The sequence below is a fragment of the Theropithecus gelada genome, chromosome 5, assembly GCF_003255815.1.
Source record: "Theropithecus gelada isolate Dixy chromosome 5, Tgel_1.0, whole genome shotgun sequence".
Taxonomy (NCBI): domain Eukaryota; kingdom Metazoa; phylum Chordata; class Mammalia; order Primates; family Cercopithecidae; genus Theropithecus; species Theropithecus gelada.
In genome coordinates this window covers 112386797-112409920 of record NC_037672.1, presented here as the reverse complement: position 1 = coordinate 112409920, position 23124 = coordinate 112386797, and the positions used below count along the sequence as shown (strand labels likewise).

At 36.1% G+C, this 23124-nt stretch overlaps 1 protein-coding gene across 1 annotated transcript in view; it reads left to right on the top strand.

The window, feature by feature from the left end:
- The window catches only part of LOC112624831 (bifunctional heparan sulfate N-deacetylase/N-sulfotransferase 4), a 301958-nt gene that overhangs the window by 271379 nt on the left and 7455 nt on the right, over positions 1–23124 (top strand). Inside the window, exons 9-12 of the mRNA XM_025385855.1 lie at positions 5875–5971; positions 10388–10511; positions 12420–12594; positions 18750–18920. Coding sequence (XP_025241640.1) covers positions 5875–5971; positions 10388–10511; positions 12420–12594; positions 18750–18920 — 567 coding nt within the window. The remainder of the gene's footprint in view (positions 1–5874; positions 5972–10387; positions 10512–12419; positions 12595–18749; positions 18921–23124) is intronic.

The following is a 23124-nucleotide window of genomic DNA, read 5'->3' as shown; positions in this document are numbered from 1 at the left end:
CATGCCTGGGGAAATTTATAAGAGGAGAATTATTGTGAGAAACTATAACACAATTGCTGCTTTGGGTCCCAAAGGTGAAATCGGTGATTATTTTCTCCCATTTTGTCTCCTTTTCTGTATTTCCCCACCTTTGGCTAGCATTTCTGCTAGCCTAGAAGAAATACTGGGTAGGTCAGATAGTCTTAGGAATGGAGGAAGTAGCAGCAGTGGTAGTATGTCTCACTAACTCTCCTCTTGTAAATTTCTTCAGGAGAAAGGCTGCATTTAGATAAAGATAAGGAGTACACTGTGGTAGTCTGTTCTGGCACCCCCATGTGGCACTTACCAGACAGTGATTGTCGTACTTTCCCATTTACAGTTATAACTGGATGTGGAAGTACCAACAAGCATGATGTAGGTGAATCATGCCCTTTTCATTATCAAAGCGTCCAATATAATCAATGTTTCACTAATTGGCAGGATAATGCTATTTCTGAGATTTGAAAGTATTTGCTGTTACTGTCAGCTCAGATATTCAGCAGTGGCTGTAACTACAACAGACACAGGGGAAAGAGGTCCATGCATGGCTTTCACCTGTGCTGCCATGGTTATTCTATTCATGAGCCATTTGCATTAGCTCTGGGTTAGTTGACAACAGAGGTTAGGCAACATGTAGGGATGTTGTAACCTGGCTGAATCATACTGCTCTCCTGGTTGTCAATGCTCTTCTACATAAAATGCTCTCTGGTGTACATTAATGTATAATGCAAAGATTATCACACATTTTGAACACTATCATAGGTCCATCCACATGCCTCTTTCTTAGAACTTCCTATCTTAATTTTCCTAGCTTGTTCCTTCAAGTTGTCTGGCCTGTCCATTCTATGCCATTTATTCATCTCTGCTCATTTGTCTGTCATATCCTTACCTTTGGCTATGAGTCTATCAACAAAAAAGCAGATGACTAGGTACACTGCCCACAACTCTGACAACTGAGAGTTCCATTACCTAGCAATTTTTAGAAACCCCTCTGAATGGAACTGTAGTGCCACCAAAGTCCATTTTTGTCTTCTACTAACATAGAAGTACCAACATATTGCAAACCAAGCCTGGGTTTCTCCTCTTTATCAGCAGCTTATAGGAACCCTTCATGAAACTAAAAATGAGCTGATGGAGAAGCATCAGTGCAACAGTGACAGGTGACATAGAGTCATGGGCCACTGATTTGTAAGTGGCCCCTGGATCAGCCTTTCCCATCTTCAAATGAATTGTTGCTGGACATACCTGAACTTATTATTTGATGGGTCTATCACTATTCAGTTCATGGTAGGTAGTTATGGCCACTTGATCACATTAATGACTCATGACAAACACTCTCTTCCATAGCACTCTCTTCTTGTATACAGCAGTATACAAGAGTTGTGGTTTGCAAAATATGATTCAGATAGTATACTTTGCTACAGAACCTTAGAAGCGTACATTGTGACTCTTTTCAAGTACTTGTCAGATATTCCACATGGCATCCATTTATATCACTGATGCCATAGTATCATGAATCTTCTGGCATATAAAGCCCAAGTGTGAGGGTGGCTTGTACTTCAGCCTTACCTACTGCATACCCCTTTCTTGCTCTAGGCCCCATCCTAAACTTGAAGCTATCTATATCACTCAATAAATGCACGGAAAAATATTTCCTAGCACTGTGCTACCTCTTAGCAGTAGGAGTTGCAATGTACAACTTAACACTTTGCTATGAACAGGATGTCCCAGTGTGCTCAAGATGTCCGGACCCCTGAAAGCTTAAAAGGTGGCAGGCTCCTAAAACTTTGTATGTTTGTCTTCCATCCTCTGAGGTGCATGTGTTTTATCAAGGCAGCCAGAGTAATTGCCACTTATTTGTCAGGTCCAAATACCATGTCATCAATATAGTGGGCCAGTGTTAGGTTCTACAGAACGCCAGGGTGATACCGGTCCCTTTAGTCTACATAGTGATACTGGGAAGAATCAGCCTAAGCATTTCTTAATGGATCTCCTATTTTAATTGGATAAAATTATATTCTGTGCTAGAATAAAATGATATTGAGAAGTCTATGATTTTGCTGCACCTATATTTGACAAAATGGTTAAAAGAATCATAATTAGAGAAAACTCACTTGACAAGTGTTATATTTAAAAGTATTTGTCAAAGAAAAACACTCTTAACAGAAAATAATTGTGAAAATACCTAGTCTCTAATATTTAGACATTTTAATATTTTAAAAATAGAATTGAAAATTAGCTTACCATCCAGGCACAGTGGCTCATGCTCATCCCAGCACTTTGCGAGGCCAAGGCCAGAGAATCACTTGAGGCCAGGAGTTCCAGACCAGCCTCAGCAACATGGGAAAACCCCATCTCTACTAAAAAAAAATAAAAAATTAGCCAGGCATGGTGGTGCATGCCTGTAGTCTCAGATACTCCGGAGGGTGAGGCACGAGAATCGCTTGAACCTGAGAAGAGAAGGTTGCAGTGAGTCAAGATGGCACCACTGCACTCCAGCCTGGGTGACAGAGCAAGACTGCATTGAAAACAAAAAAAAGGGGGGGGAAGGGAAGGGAAGGAGCTTATCTCAACTCTCTCTCCAGTTAAAAATACAGTGGCTTACAGAGAAGAGTAATTTGAGTGTCAGCATTTTCACATTTATTAACTATGAAATGCAGCTTTGAGAAGGATTGCAGACAATTTTATAGAAAAGCAAAACATAATAATATATTGAAAACAATCATTCTTCAGAAGAACTTTGGCAACATAGTATTAAAGAAAGATGTATCTAAAGAATTGATCAATACCACCAATGGCACTCTTCACAGAAACACAAAAAATAATCCTAAAATTAACATGGAACCACAATGGACCCAGAATAGCCAAAGCCATCTTAAGCAAAAAGTACAAAATAGGGAGAATCACATTACTTTACTTCAAATTATACTACAGAGCTGTAGGAACCAAAATGCATGGTACTGGCATGCAAATAGACACATAGACCAATGAAACAGAATAGAGAATCCAGAAATAAACCCATACTTCTACAGTAAGCTCATTTTCACCAAAGATGCCAAGAACATACACTGGGGAAAAGATAGATTCTTCAGTAACCAGTACTGGAAAAACTGGATAGCCATATGCAGAAGAATGAAACTAGACCCCTATCTCTTGCCATACACAAAATAAAATTAAAATGGATTAAAGACTTACAACTAAGATCTCAAACTATAAAACTACTAATACAAAACATTGGGGAAACTCTCCAAGATATTGATCTGGGCAAAGATTTCTTAAGCAATATCCCACAAGTCCATGCCAAATCAAATATGGGCAAATGGGATCACATCAAGTTGAAAGGCTGCACAGCGAAGGAAACAATAAAGTTTAGAGACAACCCAAAGATTGTGGTAAAATATTTGCAATGACCCATCTGACAACGGATTTTTAACCAGAATACATAAGGGACTCAAACAACTCTACAGGAAAAAAAAAACTAATAATCTGATTTAAAAATGGGCAAAGGATCTGAATAGACATTTCTCAAAAGAAGACATACAAATGGCAAATTAGTATATGAAAAGGTTCTCAACATCATTGATCATCAGGGAAATGCAAATCAAAACTACAATGAGATATCATCTCACCCCGCTTAAAACATATCTTATCCAAAAGACAAGTAATAACAAATGCTGGTTAAGATGTAGAGAAAAGGGAACACTTGGAAACTGTTGGTGGGAATGTAAATTAGTACAGCCACTATGGAGAACAGATGTAAATTAGTACATCAGTTAGTAAATTAGTACAAGAGAACTAAAGTAAATTAGTACAGCCTCTATGGAGGTTCCGCACAAAACTAAAAATAGAATACCATGTGATTCAGCAATCTAACAGCATGGTCAGTAAAAATATTGTAAAAAGGAAAGGAAATTGGTTGGGCACGGTGGCTCACGCCTGTAATCCCAGCACTTTGGGAGGCTGAGGTGGGTGCATCACAAGGTTAGGAGATCGAGACCATCCTGGCTAATATAGTGAAACCCTGTGTTTACTAAAAATACAAAAAATTAGCCAGGCATGGTGACACATGCCTGTGGTCCCAGCTACTCGGGAGGCTGAGGTAGGAGAATTGCTTGAACCTTGCAGTGAGCTGAGATTTCGCCATTGCACTCCAGCCTTGGCAACAAGAACAAAACTTTGTGTCAAACAAAAAAAAAAAAAAGAAGAAGAAAAGGAGAAAGAAAGGAAATCAGTATATTGAAGAGATATCTGCACTCCCATGTTTATTTCAGCACTATTCACAATAGCCAAGATTTGGAAGCAACTTAAGTATCCATCAACAGAGAAATGAATGAAGGGAATGTGGTACTTTTACACAATGGGGTACCATTTAGCCATGAAAAAGAATGAGATTCTGTCATTTTCAACACTGGATGAAACCTGAGGATATTACATTAAGTGAAATAACCCAGGCACAAAAAGGCAACCTTCACATGTTCTCATGCTTTTGTGAAAGCTAAAAATTAAAACAATTGAACTTATGGAGATCGCGTGTACAATGATGGCTACCAGGGACTGGAAAGGAAAGTGGAGGTGGTGGGAATGGAGATTGTCAATGGATGCAAAAATATAGTTAGATAGAAAGAATAAAATCTAGTATTTAATAGCACAACAAGGTGACTAGTCAACAATAATTTATTTTACATTTAAAATAACCAAAAGCATAAAATTAGAACATTTGTAATACAAGAAATAATAAATGCTTGAGGTAATGGATACCCTATTTACCCTGATGTGATTATTATGTATTGTATGCATGTATCAAAATATCTCATGTATTTCATATATATATATATATATATATACACCCCTATGTAGCCACAAAATTAAAAATTAAGTGAAAAAGGAACTGACTAAAGTACAGAAATATGCAGAAATATGAACTATAAATGCTTTCTTGTTAATATTGGGATAATAAATATAAAAATAGAATGTTTTAATTTCCAATGTGTATGTTTTTTAAAAATACTTTTACTTGTGACAATCATCTTGAATATTATTATCGTTTAGGTCACCAATATAATAAAACCAATATGGCAGTCAATAAATATTTCAAAAATTTTATCTTTTTAATTTTAAAAACCCTTTTAATTCTCAAAAGTGTAATGATTTTGATAATAAATTAGAGTCAGCCAGATAGAATGAAATAAAAACTGGCAATGGAATTGTAGGTTAGATGGGCATAATATTGGACTAGTGGATACATTGGGTATGTTGAGTATGAAATTTCCTCACCATATCTATACAAAAATCATACATTTGCAATATAAAAACTTAAGTTCAGAGCTCAGGAGGGAGGTAGAGGCTGGATACTGATCTAGAAGCTATCAGCTTAGAAGATGTGACCAAACTATGGGAGTATCTGAATCAAAACATGAAATGAAATGAAAAAGAAAAGTTGGCCAAGTCTGGAATTCAAGGATAACATTTCAGCCTCTAGGAAGAAAAAATAGGAGTGATTAGGGAGAGCACAGTAATATGAGTAACTATTATGAAACCAAGTTAAGTCAAGTCCTCTGATATATGGACATAAAACATAAACCAAGAAATAGAGTAGTAGCACAGGGATTAGAGCCTTGCCAAACACTGAAAGATGATAACACCAGGAGCGACTTGAGGTCGAGTCCCAGCCTTGAGATAAGGAAGGTGCCAATAACTTTATTTTTAAAAGATTTGGAAATCAGAGAACCAGAGTGAGGTCTAACTTCAAGCTCTAAGGTATTAGGCAAGAATTCGATTCCATCTTTTGAACAATTTTTAGAGAACAGAGCCAGATAGTGATTACACTGTAAGGTCATTTATTCTTCCTTCTTGCAGAATCCATGTGATGATAAACGACACAAAGACATCTGGTCCAGAGAGAAAACTTGTGACCACTTACCAAAATTTCTAGTAATTGGTCCACAAAAAACAGGTAAAAAGAGCCAATTGTGCTACTTATATCCTTTTTAAAAATATTTTATGAGATACATTGTTATATGGAGTTATCAGATTAGATTTTTCTTTGTGAAATATTTAGCTATCCATGCAAGTTTACTATTCGAACTGCTTTTCATCTCCATGAATTGCATTTATACCGTGAACCTCAAGAGGATCTTAATGTTGCCCACTAATTAGTCTTAAACACTAAATTCTTTATGAATTTTAAAACTGTTCAATATACATGTCAAATTTGGAAAACTTTGAACTTATGTGTCACAGTTGTTGTACTTCATCTTTAAATTTTTACTTTTCTGGCTTTATTTAATTAATTTCTATAGCAATTTATAAAAACATGTTTTGGCTTGATTCAAACTATTTTATCTGGTACATCAGCCTTTGAATTGATTTTTGTTCAGAGCCACTGCCATGATTACTTTCAAATATTTTGCATGTGTGATTTTTTTAAAAAAATCATCATTAGGTATTAGCATGGTATGGACTTACTTTCTGAAACACTTGAAGTTCATCAGGTATTTTTTCCTTGGTATTTTCTCATGCACTGAAGGACAACTGCATAAGAATGCAGTAAAAGAGAATGAAAGTATTTCACCAACGAGATGACACTTTCAATTAGAATATTTTATACTTTCTTCAGTATGTGACAGCTTTATACACTTTGCTCATGTCCTGATTAATTAAAGTTTTTATTGAGTTGCTGTATTTTGAATTCACCACTTTGACTAGAAGAAGCATTTTCATCAGTGAGTGCACAAACCATAACAGAAAACAAACAGTCTCAATAAATAAGCCTGGCCCAGATGGAGATATTTGTAATACAAGTAAGTAGATCATTTTAAAAGTTGTGGGCAAAATTTCCAGACTATTAAATATTGGTTGTTGAAATCTTTTCTTCTTCTAGGAATATAAATTGTATTACAACAGTAAGTTAACACATGTGCAGGGAGGGGAAAGAGCAACACATATTTTCAGATAGATCACTTTTGTTGTTGCTTAAAATGTACATTAATTTTCTACCAACTCCCTTACAGCATTGCTAACTCTGGAGTGACTACTTAAGATATAAAACAACCCTGTGTTGTAAAATTGTGTTAAAAATCTAATAGAAAGACATATCCCTTATCATTCGTCACTGATGTTATTATATTTTAGTTCTGTGAGAAAATTACAGCTTAGTAACTATAAATCTATTTTTCTTCTTGTTGTTTGCATTCATAAAGACATTAAACTATACCTTTAGATTTTCATATTTGACCTACCAGTATGGAAATGATAAAGCTTTTAACTGGTTTTGGCTTTCCTAAGACAAACAAACAAATCAGATGTTAAAACAAAGGAATCAGATGGTAATAATCTTTCATAGGCTATGAAAATATTATTCTAATATAAAAATGGTTGTAGTAATTCTTAAAATCCAATTGTGGAAGTCTGAAGTCATAGTTTGTTGTTCTTATTGCTTCAGTTGGCAAAACACCCAGTGCAGTCAGAGACTATAAATTCACTGCAGCGGAGGGTTCACAATTAAATGCTGTCAATCTGCCCTTAGATGCACAGTTGTCTTTTGATGACTTAAACGTGGCACATGCATCTCTTACAATAAGCATGAGGTATAAAAGTGGTTCCCAAATTGCTATTTACTCAGTTGTTATGAGGTGAGAATGGAAAGACGTGATATTTCACTTTGCTATTGCTGAATCCTAGAAGAAATAGATTCCTGTGGGCTGAAATTGGGTCAGGGAATGAGGAAAGGGAGAAGAGAAACAGGCAGAGATGATGGACATAGACTCAGAGACTTTAGACTTAAGAGACTCAATGTTCAAATCATAGTCCCTTGTGAGCCTTTGAACAGATATTCATCCTTCACCATTCAGAGTCAAATTCTGGTATTGTCAATGCGGAAGAGGATTCTAATCGGGTTACATTTAGCACAACAATTATAAGAGCATAATTCATTGGCCTTGGATCTTTCAGAAGATCAATGTTCACATTGTCAATACTAATGTCTCATGATTTGTCTGGCTTATCTCGGTACATCAGAAATAAGGAGGAGTTGATTGTATACAAAATAGAATAGTTTCTATTAGTATAGGATTTTTTTCTTTTCTTCCGTGAAATATTTATATTAAAGAAATTGATATAAAATGAAATGAGGTAAAAGAAATTGATAGAAAATGAATGTCAAGGATAGATGAAAATTTAGGTGATAATTTTTTAAATGTACTTTTTGAGGTAGTGGGCCCAGATTTTATGACTGATTATATGAATATCAAGCCACATTTTTTCTGTTTCTATTTGAGAGTGCTTTCTCTCTCCTCCCTATCAGATGCCTCTTGATGTCCCTCAACATCCTGGAAGCATGAAGGTATAGAGTTCAGAGCATAAAGGCTTTGACTTTCTGTAGGCCAGGGGAGATCTGGGTACAATTCTGTGACCATCAGGGTAATTAAACATTTCTACTTACTGCCGAGTGAGGCTATAAAGTATCTATATTTAGATAATCAACAACAACTAAAGAATATTTTTATATGTGCCCTGCATTCATCTACATTTAATACCTTCAGAATATAAAGCTATCAGTTTTCTCATTTGTCTTGTGTGTCTCAAATCTCTCTTTCTCTCCACCCCCCAATGAAAGTGTTATCTTAAAAAGTACTTAAAAAGAACACTTCTGGATTTCATGTTTCCTTCCAGCTTCTACTCTATTGCTAATTCATTTCCCTAGAACATTTTTTGGTTTTGCTCTTCTCATATTTTCTCCTTTTAAAACTCCTGTTATATTTAGGAGTAAACCAGATGAGCTTTTGAGGATGCCCCTCGTCCCTCATAACTATTAAATCTGTATTTTTCAGTGTGGTTGAGAGATTTCTCCTGTCTAAACTTTAGGATTCTAATTTAGTTCTTAACCAGTTCTGTCTCCTTCATTCTTTTAATCGAGTTTGTATAATTCGATTTCATACTTGTTATTCCTTAAAAGTCTTTTAAAATTGGTAATTACATCTCCCTAGGGCATTTATTAATTTTGCCATCTTATTTCACAGAGTCGTTCATTATAGGTGTTTTAACATGTCTTCCATCAAGGTGGTTGGTCCCCATGGATCTGTTGTTACATTCTTTCCTTTAGCTACTCATTACTTCTTAGTGGCCATGTAAAGCTGTGAGGATCTAAAAGGGCGACAATGTCATTAATACTCAAAGCGCGGTAGCCTTTGCTCATATGAGCTTAAGGTATATGTGAACAAAATGCCAATTATCTGCTGGCCTTCTCTACTTCCAGATTCCAGTTGCAATGATAGTTGTTCTGCCAGCCCACCTATGTAGCTTGTCTGCAGCTCTGCAGATATCTAACATCTAACATAAGGGCTAGGACATCTAACAAATGCTGCTCGCTCCAATGTATCACAGAACACTTTACCTTTTCAAGAAGAAAAGTCTTGATTTATGAGAGTTATGATGACCCAGTCACTTCATGAGTTCTTTCTGCTATAACTGCCAGTCTCTGGCCTGGCTCTGAGGGAAATAAGGTTCAGAGATTACATTTGAGGCTTCTGCAATGTGCACACAGGTGGTTTCTATCAGCTAGTCTGTTCCATCTAGTGCTCCAATTATCAGACTTGATTGTCATATTTTCCAGAGAAGTCACTGAAGCAGCCATCTTTTGAGAGTCCTACCTTCTTCTTTCAACCTTACTGTGTAACACTTATGTTTTTAAGGAACAGTATTACAATACATTTCCTCCCAGAATCTGTCACTGATTTCCCAAGTCTAAATCACCCATTTTCTCATATATTGGAAATATACTCTGGTCTTCTCTCATTATGGCACCTGTCACGCTACATCACAATTACTTGTGTACTTGTCCAAGTCCACACATGGACTTTAAGTTCACTGAGGGTAGCAAATGGGTTTTCTTAATCAAGAGTTACTTCCGGACCATACACAGAGTAGCATGTCAACTTCTGTTGAATAGTTTGATTTCATTCATCTGAATTTCAATGCTAATTGAAGACCCACCAGTTAAGGTACTGTGCTTAACGATAAAGATGGAGACAGAGGGATCCATGCCTTTCATGCTTTAGCCACTCACCTGACTCCAGGAGGAAAGTTGAGCTGCATGACTTCCGCAGTGCCACACTACTGCATCATCATTCTGCTTCACTTCGGCCATGTTAATATTAACTCAGGCATTTTGATAAACAGAATCATGTCAGACTAATAATAGAACACTTAGATTGTGACTGCATGGAATGCACCTAACAGATTTTAAGGAACTCATTTTGACACTGGAAAATAGTTGATTATTTTAATATTCCTTTTTGAGCAAAAATATGCTAAAATAATATTTTGTCTCTTATTGCCATATAACTTTTTACCTTCTTTTTTTTTGTAATAGGAACAACTGCACTTTATTTATTTCTTCTAATGCATCCTTCAATCATCAGCAATCTCCCTAGTCCAAAGACATTTGAGGAAGTTCAGTTCTTTAATGGCAACAACTATCACAAGGGAATAGACTGGTAAGAAAAGTAACGAAAAATAAATTCCATTATTAACACATGCTCAATCACTGCAGAGCAATTACAGATGTATGTGTGGCATCTGCATAATTACAGGATAAATTTGTTATGCTCAATTCTACCACAGTGAATTAGAAATTAATTTATAATGATGATATGTTTAATCAGTGTTGCCTATAATGTGATTTGGACAGTGCAATAATGATAATATTTTTCTGCTAAATTAATATGATTGAATAAAGAACATTATGGGATATATTTCATCAGAATTATTCATAAGGGTATTTAAAATTCTCTTTAAGCATAGCATTATTTAACTGTGCCTAATTTTTTTTCTGAACACATAATTTGTTTTCACAACAATGTTTGAGGCAACAAATAAATCAGTAGTTTGTTTTATTTTATAATTCGTGACATGTATCTTCATTAACCACATAAACCTATAAGTTTTGTTATAATATAGGCTGATACTTGTCATGCAAATAATAACAGCACAGTTTCAAAACCATATCAATTCTAGTCACACACGTACATAAAATAAATATTAAGTAACATGTGGTAAATTATGAAAAAAACAAAATCACAGTATTTCCCCTAAACTAAAATAGAATAAACCTGATATTGGAAATGATTTTCACTCTGGTGATTTTTTCTAGCTCTATCCCAATTTTTCAAGAAAACGTGGTCCTGAATTTAATTTCTAGTTCACAGGTAAATAAAGCAAATCTCACCTGAGGAAAATTCCCCTCAATGCACACATCTGCAGCATGTAAGTTTGTGTGTCATCATCATGCATGAACTTGTTTGCAATGAAAGACACATTTTTTTAAGGTACAGCTAGGATCAGGGTTGGGCAGGTGCAATACCGGTGAGCAGATCAAGTTTGCCATTGTGGTTAGAGATGTGTCAGCTCTGCATCTAGGAGATTATATCCTACCTTACTTTAAAAAGGCTAAATAACCTTTGGAATTGCATGCAGGTTATTAAAAGCAGAACGGCAATTTTCTCTGATCTGTGAGCCCAAATGGAACACAAATTGTTTAGCAGGAATATAGATGAGACTCTTCACCACTCCGCATTTGGGAAACATAATAACAAATGTCAAAGAGGGAAATAAGTGTCTTATATGAATTCTTAATTGCTCTCATTATTTATTTCTAGAACATTTGAGGGTGAGAGAAGTGATGAGCTGTAAGGAGGGTTACACACATAATTAAAGACTTGTACTGAATTAACCTCAGAACATATTGATTCCATAATCCGCACGCAGAGGAGCGTTCTGACAGCATATGGAGGAGGGAACCTACTGAGGCACCACAGGATCAACTGGCAGGAAATAGCCCCTTAATTACTCTAGATAGACTATACTGTGTTCACATTGCTACATATACTACAAATTATGAAGAAATTCAGAAGGAAGAGAACCGCCATGCCCTAAAATGGTTGGTATTTTATAGCTATTCAGACTTGCACATCTTTCTGTCTTGTGAACTTTAATCTCACTGAAGAATTTCTGCATTCAAATTTGCAAACATAAATTTACTATTTTTAAATATCAACTAAACAGTATAGTATAATTTGCTGTTTGCCACGGGCAAATGGTATTTCTTGAATTGGCTTTTTATAGCACAGAACATCAGCCCAAATGTATAGTACTTTTCCTTTGACCCTTATTGGCCTACCTATTTCACCTCACTCCTTCCCACGCCCAAAATGGGTCATTAGAACAGGAATATTTTGGATTGTCTTCACATTCAATGTGTATATAATATTTATTATTTAAACTGTAACAGCATAATAATCAGAAATAGCTATAAATGAATATTAAAATGTTCCAATTATTTCACATTCAGAGTATGGCAAGAAAAATTATTTTCAGATTAATTAGTTGTCTTTCTCTGCCTTCAGGTATATGGACTTTTTCCCTACACCATCCAATACTACAAGTGACTTTCTGTTTGAAAAGAGTGCTAATTACTTCCATTCGGAGGAAGCTCCCAAACGAGCTGCATCTCTTGTCCCCAAAGCCAAGATCATCGCCATCCTTATTGACCCCTCAGACAGGGCATACTCTTGGTACCAGGTATGGTCAGTAAAAAAATCTGCTAGAAGCATTTTGTTATAGCTTAAATGGAGGCAGTGACAAATAACCAGAATAGAACCCAAACATATGAAAAGTCAAGTATAAGAATTTCTGAACCCCAACCCCCCACCAAAAAAATATGAGAAATAAGGACTTTCAGGCATAAAATAATTATCTAAAAATCACACATCATCAAAGAATTAATAGATTTCCTAAGCTATATAAACATGTAGAATGTTGATTTATCAAAAGTTAACAAATTTAAAAGTCAGTATCTAGAGTAACAAATAAATGGTAAATGGCATAGTGCTTTTATTTTGTAAAAGTTTCCTCCAAGTTAATAAATAAATAAAATATCACAGTAGAAAAATGAGCAAAATGAACAAAAGGCACAGCTAAACAATCACACATACACAAAAAACTGTCCAACAATTTATGTGAAAAATAATCAACCCAATTGGAGACCAGGTCTCACTCTATTACCCAGGCTGGCGTGCATTGGCATGATCATAGCTCACTGCAGCCTCTACCTCTTGGACTGAAGTGATCCTCCTGCCTCAGCCTCCCAAGTAACTGAGACTACAGGCACACACCACCACACCTGCCTATTTGTTTTGTATTTTTTTTAGAGATGGGGTTTCACCATGTTGCCCAGGCTGGTCTTGAACTCCCGGGCTGAAGCAATCCACCAACCTCAGCCTCCCAAAATATTGGAACTACAGGCATGAGTCACCAAGTCCAGCCCATTCTTTTTTAATATCTTGACAACAATTGTGATGTTTTTCTATGCTGGCAAGAGAGTGATTACAAAGGTTCTCAAGTGTTCCAACAGAAGGTACACTTGGGATATTTTCTGAAAATTCATTTGGTAGTAGTTCCATAAAAGGGTATAAAGATCTTTCAGTGATGTGATTCCCCTTCTGTAATAGATCATAAGGGAAACTTCAAAAGGATGGACAAATATTTAGGAACATTGCAGTACTATCTACAAAAATAATAACAAGAGGAAAGTGTCCATCAATATAGATTTGTGTCATACTAAAATGGAATATTCTGCAGTAACATTTAACTATGGTTTTAATTAACAAAATAGTAATTAAAAGTTGTTTGTCTAATGTGTAGATATTAAGTAATCCTGATGATATGTAATTAAACATTATCTAAATACTGTGAGGAAGTATGTAGAGGTGCTCTGAAAGCATGGTGTAAGAAAATAAACTTAAGACCTAAAACTGAAGGACAAGTACATATTCCCTGAGTGAGAATAGAAGGAAGGTGGAGTAGAGGATATAGTATATGTTAAATACATTGGATATAAAGAATCATGGCACATTTAAAAAGCTAAAAGAATTTCATGTGGCTTGTGGGAAAATCCTAGGTAGAGACCTATAGGACTCGAAGCTGAGAGGCAAACTAGGGCTAGAACCATTTGGCTGCTGCCATTTGTTGAGCAACTGAAAGCCTTTCAAAAACGGTAGCCAGTGTGTGACTACCAGATTTTCTCTTACAATACATCGAATTATCTGCTATTTGAAGAAACTGGAATAGGACAAATGACTCTTTGGAAAAATCACACTTGAGGCTATTGCAATAGACCTACTGAGATATGGAAGTGGTGTAGACAAAAATGTTAAGTAGAAGCTGAATGAAGAATAAGTATTCAGAGATATTTAAACATTAAAACCAAGAGAATTTGGTGAGAACATAGTGTCAGGGATGAAACAAATTTCCAATCTGGGCACCTAGATGATGGCCACACATTCCCATGAAAAAAGAATCATTGCAGTATACAGGAGGGGGTGGGGTGGGGTGGGAGGTGGGGACTAAAAAAGCGTAGATTATGATCATGGTGAATGAAACCCTTCATTATCAAAAGGACAGTAAAGTCACCTGACACTCTGGAAGAGGTCTAAGTTAGAGACAGATGTTTGTGAAGCAGAGGTGTGAAGCCATGGCCATGTAAATGGTGAAATCACCTAAGGAAAGAATTTAGAGATGAAAAGTGCAGAGCAGGATGAGGCGCCAAGAAAGATAAGAAAATATAGCCAAAATAGAAGAAAAAAATATTCAGGAGTGCAGTGGCACTCAATCGAAGGAAAGGGAGTACTGCTAGATGGAGGGGTGGCAACAATTCCAAAAACTGCTAAAAAATTAAACCGTTAGGCAAAGCGAAAGATGTGGAGGGAAGTGGAGCCCTTACCAAAAGAGTAAAAAAGAGCAAAGCCAGATGGATTTTGGTGAAGAAAGAAGTAATTGAGGGTGAAGAAATAGAGGCAGCACTTGCGAAAGACTCCAAAAACGTGATTTTGAAGGGGTAAAACAGGACACTGGTTTATTACATAGAAGTAGAAGTGGAATTGAGAAAACATCGTCTGTGGTAGTGGTGATTTGATAAGTCATTTCCAAAGAAAAAGAGAGGTTAAAGGCCCAGAGGAGAAAATAGGTAACTAACTCTGTGAAGATACAGGAAAGAATGGCTATAGGAAATGGCTTAGATGGTGAGACCAGTGGCAGCCCTGCCTCCATTCCGAGTTCTTAACTTTTCTTGTGTTGGGATTCTTCCAGCTGTCTGATGGTTCCTACGAGTGTTTCAAAAATATATTTTAAAAGCATGAAACTAAATATATATACAAAATAAACTACTATGTTAATGTGAAATACTTTTTCAATCAGTAACAAACTTTTTAATTAAATCATTATATGGTAAGTTCTAATGATGAGTCTAGTACTATAATAACTTTGAAATAGTAGTGACCATAAGCAACATTTTGATATATCTAAGACACCGGTAATGGGATATAAAATAACTGATTTTTATTGGTGATAAAATCGCAACCACAGTACAATAAATACTGTGGCTGTTGTCTACATTCATTCTATTCAGTAATTACTGAAAACAAAAAGCTTTTTGTTTGTTTGTTTTTGTTTTTGTTTTTGTTTTTTAATGGAGTCTGGCTCTATCGCCCAGGCTCGAGTGCAATGACGTGATCTTGGCTCACTGCAACCTCCCCCTTCCGGGTTCACGCCGTTCTCCTGCCTCAGCCTCCCAAGTAGCTGGGACTACGGCACCTGCCACCATGCCCGGCTAATTTTTTGTTTTTTTAGTAGAGACGGGTTTTCACCGTGTTTTGCCCAATCTCCTGACCTCGTGATCCGCCCGCCTCGGCCTCCTAAAGTGCTGGGATTACAGGCATGAGCCACCGCGCCCTGCACAAAGAGTATTTTTGTCGTTTTTCTTTTTTTTCTTTTGCTGATCCAAATCCATAGACACACTGTATTCTATCAACAGGCCTATGTTTAAGAATCCCTGGGTTGAAACTTAAGGGGTAGAAGAGGGGAAGAATGTAGACACTGGTAAATCCGAAGACCTGTGATAGAAAAATTGAAGTGACTGTGATGGCCTCTCCTTCCTTTGATAAGCCTGGAATGAGTTAATCTGATGAAAAGACGGTGATAGTTTCAGGACATAGCAGTTTGAGAAGAGGAGAAAAAAGAGGATATGAAATCATCATACAGTGGTGGGATAAAGCTGATAACAGAAATGTGAATTTGCCTACAGCAATGATGGCCTAATACAAGTTGGTAATCTTGAAGTTATGATGGTGACACTGTATTATATACCAAAATCCCAACGTTGTGAGTGCATTTTGTGTATGCACAAATTGAGTGCATATACAAATTAATATCAAAGTAAAGGATACTAAAAGGGAATTTTTGAAGGGTGTAGTAGGATAACAAGTAATTTCATTTTTTTCCTTCTTTTTCTTGATTTTTCAAAATGTATTTAATAAAAAATGTATTACTGAAAACAAATACTGATGTATAGAAAAATGTGACATTGCAAACTGGAAGGCAAGTAGTTGGGATCTAAAACTTAGATTGGAAGCAAAATTTATAAACTACCATCAGAATTTATCTAATCCATGAGTCAGTATTTCCCACAAGATACAAGAATTATGTCTTTCTCACTTTGTGAACACTCATTGCAAAGCAAGATAAACTTATTTTTTCAGTAGACCAAAAGCATTAAAATGTGAAGCCTTAAAGTTTTGAATTTAAGCAACTGAGGAAAACGTCGAACATTTCGCTAGCATGGTCACCACTTAGAGCAGATTTAAGTGAATCTTTTTTTTCACATAGATTAAACCAGTTCAATAAAAGCGAATCTTTATGATGTGTGTGCCTCTCTGAGCTTGCTTTTTCAAATAAATTCTTTGAACATACATACAGGTTTGAAAGGAATTATTTTTTCTGATAATACTTTTTTATTGCTGTATTGCAGTGAGTAGGGCCCCACACTGCTCCACATTTCAAAATAATGTAGCCTATTACTTAGCTAGTCCCGTCTATTCAGTAAATACCATAAATCCAAAGCTCAGCAGGTATAATTCAGAAACTCCTACAAATGTCACCTGCCACTGTAATTTCTACCCCACATTTTTATAATGGACCTCGCAGAGGAGCTATAGTGCTATTTTTCCATAAAATATGTCCCTTTGTGACTTCATGGTCATATTTTTATGCTAATCTACTTAGCTGCAGGAAATAAAGAAAAGTTGGTGCTAAACTGGCATAAGTCAATATAGAACAGATTAAGCACAGTTTCATATTATCACTGCTTAAGGTAGACATTTTAGCATTACTGTATTAAATATGTGTGTAGTGTGTTTCTTATTCTTTATTGAAATTATGTAATTTCTACACATTTTGTTAAAATGAGTTATATAATCTATATACTCAGCATAAGGTATACACATGTAAAAATATCAATAAATATACAACAGTGAGAGGACTTCAAAAGTGTGTGCCACTTATTAATTATTCTTTAACCATTCACCATTTCCTAATCATCTTTACTTTTCTAGTTATTTTTATTTCTAACTCGCACATAAGATCCATCACTCACACATAAGGCCAGCCATTACACAGTTGTAAGCAGGGACCCATATACTTCCACCTTTACCCTACGCTAGAATTTCTTCAAATTCACTTTCAGAAGTCTCACAACACTTATTCCCACACACCTCATCTACCTTCGCTCAAACTTACCTTAGATGATGAAGTCCTCTTAGTTTTCATATGTGTTTGGTGTTTTGTTGTTGTTTTTTTTCTGATTCTCACAATCTTTCTCCTTACATTTTAGCTCAAAAGCTTCAACCATTGAAAACTCCTTTCATGCTGCAGTCAGAATTAATCACTTACTGATCTGGCTGTCACAGCAAGTAACTTCCACCTCTAATCAAATATGTCAAATATACAACTTTATTCCTATCTATTGTCTCCCACACTAGATCTGATTTCTTTGAAGAGAGTGGTTGTGTCTTATATCTTTTTATCTCCAGGATCTATCTCAGATCTTTGTTCTGGAAAGAAGCTTAAATAATGCTTGTTAAATTGTATTGACTGTTAAATTTATCTCTCACTGAGCTGGGCTGTCTCCTGTTTGACCAATGTGACTCAGGATTTGATACTGAAAAGTAGAAGTGAAGCAGTATTCGTAAATTAGCAGGTTTAGGTAGAAACCCATGTGAGAGCAAACAGAAAGGACCTTGGGTGACATCAATATGAATATGACACCTAAACAAGCATGAGAAATGGACAGCAGCTTTCTCTGTACCCATCGCACCTGCTACACAGGGGTATTGGGAAAATGTGAGAATCTGAGGGAATGGCTGTAATGAAATGATGGCCCAAGAAACATGTATGACTACTCTTAAAAAGACTGTTCTTGCAAAATCTAATTTTTTCATCAGGCTTGATTTGTCTGGTCTCTGACATCTTCTCATTCTTAATAATATCCATGAAGAAAATCCTCACATCCTATCTCTGCCTTGCACCTAACCACTTTAGACATATAACTACAAGTTTATGTGCATACCACTTGATATATAGTGAAGGCTTATACTTTAACTTACTTTAAAATAAGCAGTATGCCAATGGGTGTTCCAGTGTATGCAGTTGTCTTTCTATTTCATTTCGTTCATTTTTTTATTCTAAAATTAAGTATTTAATTTGTTATTTTTTGTGACTTAAAGGACACACACACACTTATACAAACACACCAAGCACACACATGCATGTGCTCACCTATACACATATGCATATCTACACAGGCATGGAAAAAACTCACTTTACAATTGACTTTCTTGTTAAAGCACCAACGATCACATGAAGATCCAGCTGCTCTGAGGTTCAATTTCTATGAAGTTATTTCAGCAGGACATTGGGCTCCATCTGACTTAAAAACTTTGCAGAGAAGATGCCTAGTACCTGGATGGTATGCAGTCCACATAGAAAGATGGCTAACTTACTTTGCTACTTCTCAGGTAATGTCCTGAAATTACTTTCTTCTGTTTATTTTATTATAATGTCCTGAAATTTTATATTTTATCATAATGTCCTGAAATTACTTTCTTGTGCTTATCATGATTGTGTTGCACTGACAAGCAGAAAATGTGAATGAACATTGCCACAGACGGTGATTTATAATCAGAGACAATTATAAGTAAGGAAGAAGTGTGCATTTTACATTTTTAATTTTATTAATACTATTAACATGATAAATATCTCTAAAACACATTCTTGCAATCTTCTTTCGAATAGTAGCTAGTCTCAGAGTGATAAGTTCTCCACAGGAGACATCATGTGATTTACAGGCAACAACTCTCAACTACCAGTACAACAGCCAGTTAGACAACAACTTTATGAAACACCACATGCAGATAACTACATGATGTTTGTTCTGTATGGCCCTTATAAGGAAAGAAGGTCATTCACTAGGTTGCCAAATGGGGGGTGTTATAATGGCTACAGGAACATGAGATAGACCAAGAAATAAGGATTTGAAAAAAGGCATCCATATTTTTTTTTTGTATTGATTTTTTAAAAAAAAAACTTTTAAGTTCTGGGGTAGGTGTGCAGAATATGCAGGTTTGTTACATAAGTATACATGTGCCATGGTGGTTCGCTGCACCCATCAATCCGTCATCTACATTAGATGTTTCTCCTAATGCTATCCCTCGCCTTGCCCCACACCCCTGACAGGACACAGTGTGTGATGTTCCCCTCGCTGTGCCTATATGTTCTCATTGTTCAGTTCCCACTTATAAGTGAGAACATGTGGTATTTGGTTTTCTGTTCCAGTGTTAGTTTGCTGACAATGATGGTTTCCAGCTTCATCCATGTCCCTGCAAAGGACATGAACACATCCTTTTTTATGTCTGCATAGTATTCCATGGTATATGTGTGCCATATTTTCTTTATCCAGTCTAAAATTGGTGGGCATTGGGCTGGTTCCAAGTCTTTGCTATTGTGAATAGTGCTGCAATGAACATACGTGTGCCTGTGACTTTATATTAGAATGATTTATAATCTTTTAGGTATATACCCAGTAATGGGATTTCTGGGTCAAGTGCTAGCTCTGGCTCTAAATCCTTGAGGAATTGCCATACTGTCTTCCACAATGGTTGAACTAACTTATGCTCCACCAACAATGTAAAAGCGTTCCTATTTCTCCACATTCTCTCCAGCGTCTGTTATTTCCTGACTTTTTAATGATCACCATTCTAACTGGCATGAGATGGTACTCATTGTGGTTTTGATTTGCATTTCTCTAATAAATAGTGATGATAAGCTTTTTTCCATGTTTGTTGATCGCATAAATGTCTTCTTTTGAGAAGTGTCTGTTCATATCCTTTGCCACTTCTTGATGAGATTGTGTTTTTCTTGTAAATTTGTTTAAGTTCCTTGTGGATTCTGGATATTAGCCCTTTGTCAGATGGATAGATTGCAAAAATTTTCTCCCATTCTGTAGGTTGCCTGTTCACTCTGACGATATTTTCTTTTGCTGTGCAGAAGCTCTTTAGTTTAATTAGATCCCATTTGTTAATTTTGGCTTTTGTTGCCGTTGCTTTGGGTGTTTTAGTCATGAAGTCTTTGCCCATTCCTATGTCCTGAGTGGTATTGCCTAGGTTTTCTTCTAGGATTTTCATGGTTTTAGGTCTTACACATAAATCTTTAATCCATCTTGAGTTAATTTTTGTATAAAGTGTAAGGAAGGGGTCCAGTTTCAATTTTTTGCATATGGCTAGCCAGTTTCCCCAACACCATCTATTAAATAGGGAATCCTTTCCTCATTGCTTGTTTTTGTCAGGTTTGTCAAAGATCAGATGGTTGTAGATGTGTGGTGTTATTTCTGAGGCCTCTGTTCTGTTTCATTGGTCCGTATATCTGTTTTGGTACCAGTACCATGTTTGTTTGGTTACTGTAGCCTTGTAGTATAGTTTGAAGTCAGGTAGCATGATGCCTTCAGCTTTGTTCTTTTTGCTTAGGATTGTGTTGGCTATACGGGCTCTTTTTTGGTTCCATATGAAACATCAATATCAACATAAAGTACCCCTACCCAAAATCCCATCCAAAGGTTGTCAGCCCCAAAGATCAAAGGTAGATAAATTCATGAAGATGAGGAAAAACCAGTACAAAAATGATGAAAATTTCAAAAAACAGAATGCCTCTTCTCCTCCAAATGATTGCAACTCCTCTCCAGCAAGGGCACAAAACTGAACACAGAATGAGATTGATGAATTGACAGAAATAGGCTTCAGAAGGTGGGTAATAACAAACTCCTATCAGCTAAAGGAACATGTTGTAACCCAATGCAAGGAAGTTAAGAACTTGATAAATATTACAGGAACTGCTAACTAGAATAACCAGTTTGGAGAGGAACCTAAATGGCCTAATGGAGCGGAAAAAATGCAGCATGAGAACTTTGTGAAGCATACACAAGTATCAATAGCCGAATCAATCAAGCAGAATAAAAGCTATCAGAGATTGAAGATCAACTTACGGAAATAAGGTATGAAGACAAGATTAGAGAACAAAGAATAAAAAGGAATGAATGAAGCCCCCAAGAAATGTGGGACTATGTGAAAAGACCAAATCTACAATTGATTGGTGTACTTGAATGTGACAGGAAGAATGGAACCAAGTTGGAAAACACAATTCAGGATATTATCCAAGAGAACTTCCCCTACCTAGCAAGACAGGCCAACATTCAAATTCAGGAAATACAGAGATCATCACTAAGATACTCCATGAGAAGACCAACCTTAAGACACATAGTCGTCAGATTCTCCAAGGTTGAAATGAAGAAAAAAATGTTAAGGGCATCCAGAGAGAAAGGTCAGGTTACCTACAAAGGGAAGTCCATCAGACTAACAGCAGATCTCTGCAGAAACCCTATAAGCCAGAAGAGAGTGGGGACCAATATTCAACATCCTTAAAGAAAAGAATTTTCAAACAGAAAAAAAAATTTCATATTCAGCCACACTAAGTTTCATAAGCAAAAGAGAAATAAAATTATTTAATAAGAAGCAAATACTGAGGGATTTTGTCATCACCAGGCCTGCCTTACAAGAGCTCCTGATGGAAGCACTCAATATGGAAAGGAAAAACCTGCACCAGCCCTGCAAAAACACATCAAAATATAAAGACCAATGACACTATGAAGAAACTGTATTAACTAATGTACAAAATAACCAGCTAGCATCATGATAACAGATTCAAATTCACACATAACAATATTAACCTTAAATGTAAATGGGCTAAATGCCCCAATTCAAAGACACAGATTGACAAATCGGATAAATAGTCAAGGCCCATTGGTGTGCTGTATTCAGGAGACCCATCTCACATGCAAAGACACACATAGGCTTAAAATAAACTAATGGAGGAATATTTACAAAATAAATGGAAAGCCAAAAAAAAAAAAAAGAAAAATGCAGAGGTTGCAATCCTAGTCTCTGATAAAACAGACTTTAAACCATCAAAGATCCAAAAAGACAAAGAAGGACATTACATAATGGTAAAGGGATCAACACAACAAGAAGAGCTAACTGTCCTAAATATATATGCACCAAATACAGGTGCACCCAGATTCATATAACAAGTTCTTAGAGACCTACAGGACATTCAGACTCCCACAAAATAATGGTGGTTGACTTCAACACTGCACCGTCAATATTAGACAGAACAATGAGACAGAAAATTAACAAGGATATCCAGGAATTGAACTCAGCTCTGGATTAAGTGGACCTAATAGACATCTACAGAACTCTCCACTCCAAATCAACAGAATATACATTCTTCTCCGCACCATATAGCATGTATTCTAAAATTGACGACATAATTGGAAGTAAAACACTCCTCAGCAAGTGCGAAAGAATGGAAATCATAACAAACAGTCTCTCAGACTACAGTGCAATCAAATTACAACTCAAGATTAAGAAACTCACTCAAAACCGCACAACTACGTAGAAACTGAACAACCTACTCCTGGATGACTACTGGATACATAACAAAATTAAGGCAGAAATAAAGAAATTCTTTGAAACAAATGAGAATAAAGAGACAACATACCAGAATCACTGGTACACAGGTAAAGCAGTGTTAAGAGGGAAATTTATACCACTAAATGATAACAACAGAAAGCTGGAAAGATCTAAAATCAACACTCTAACATCATAGTTAAAA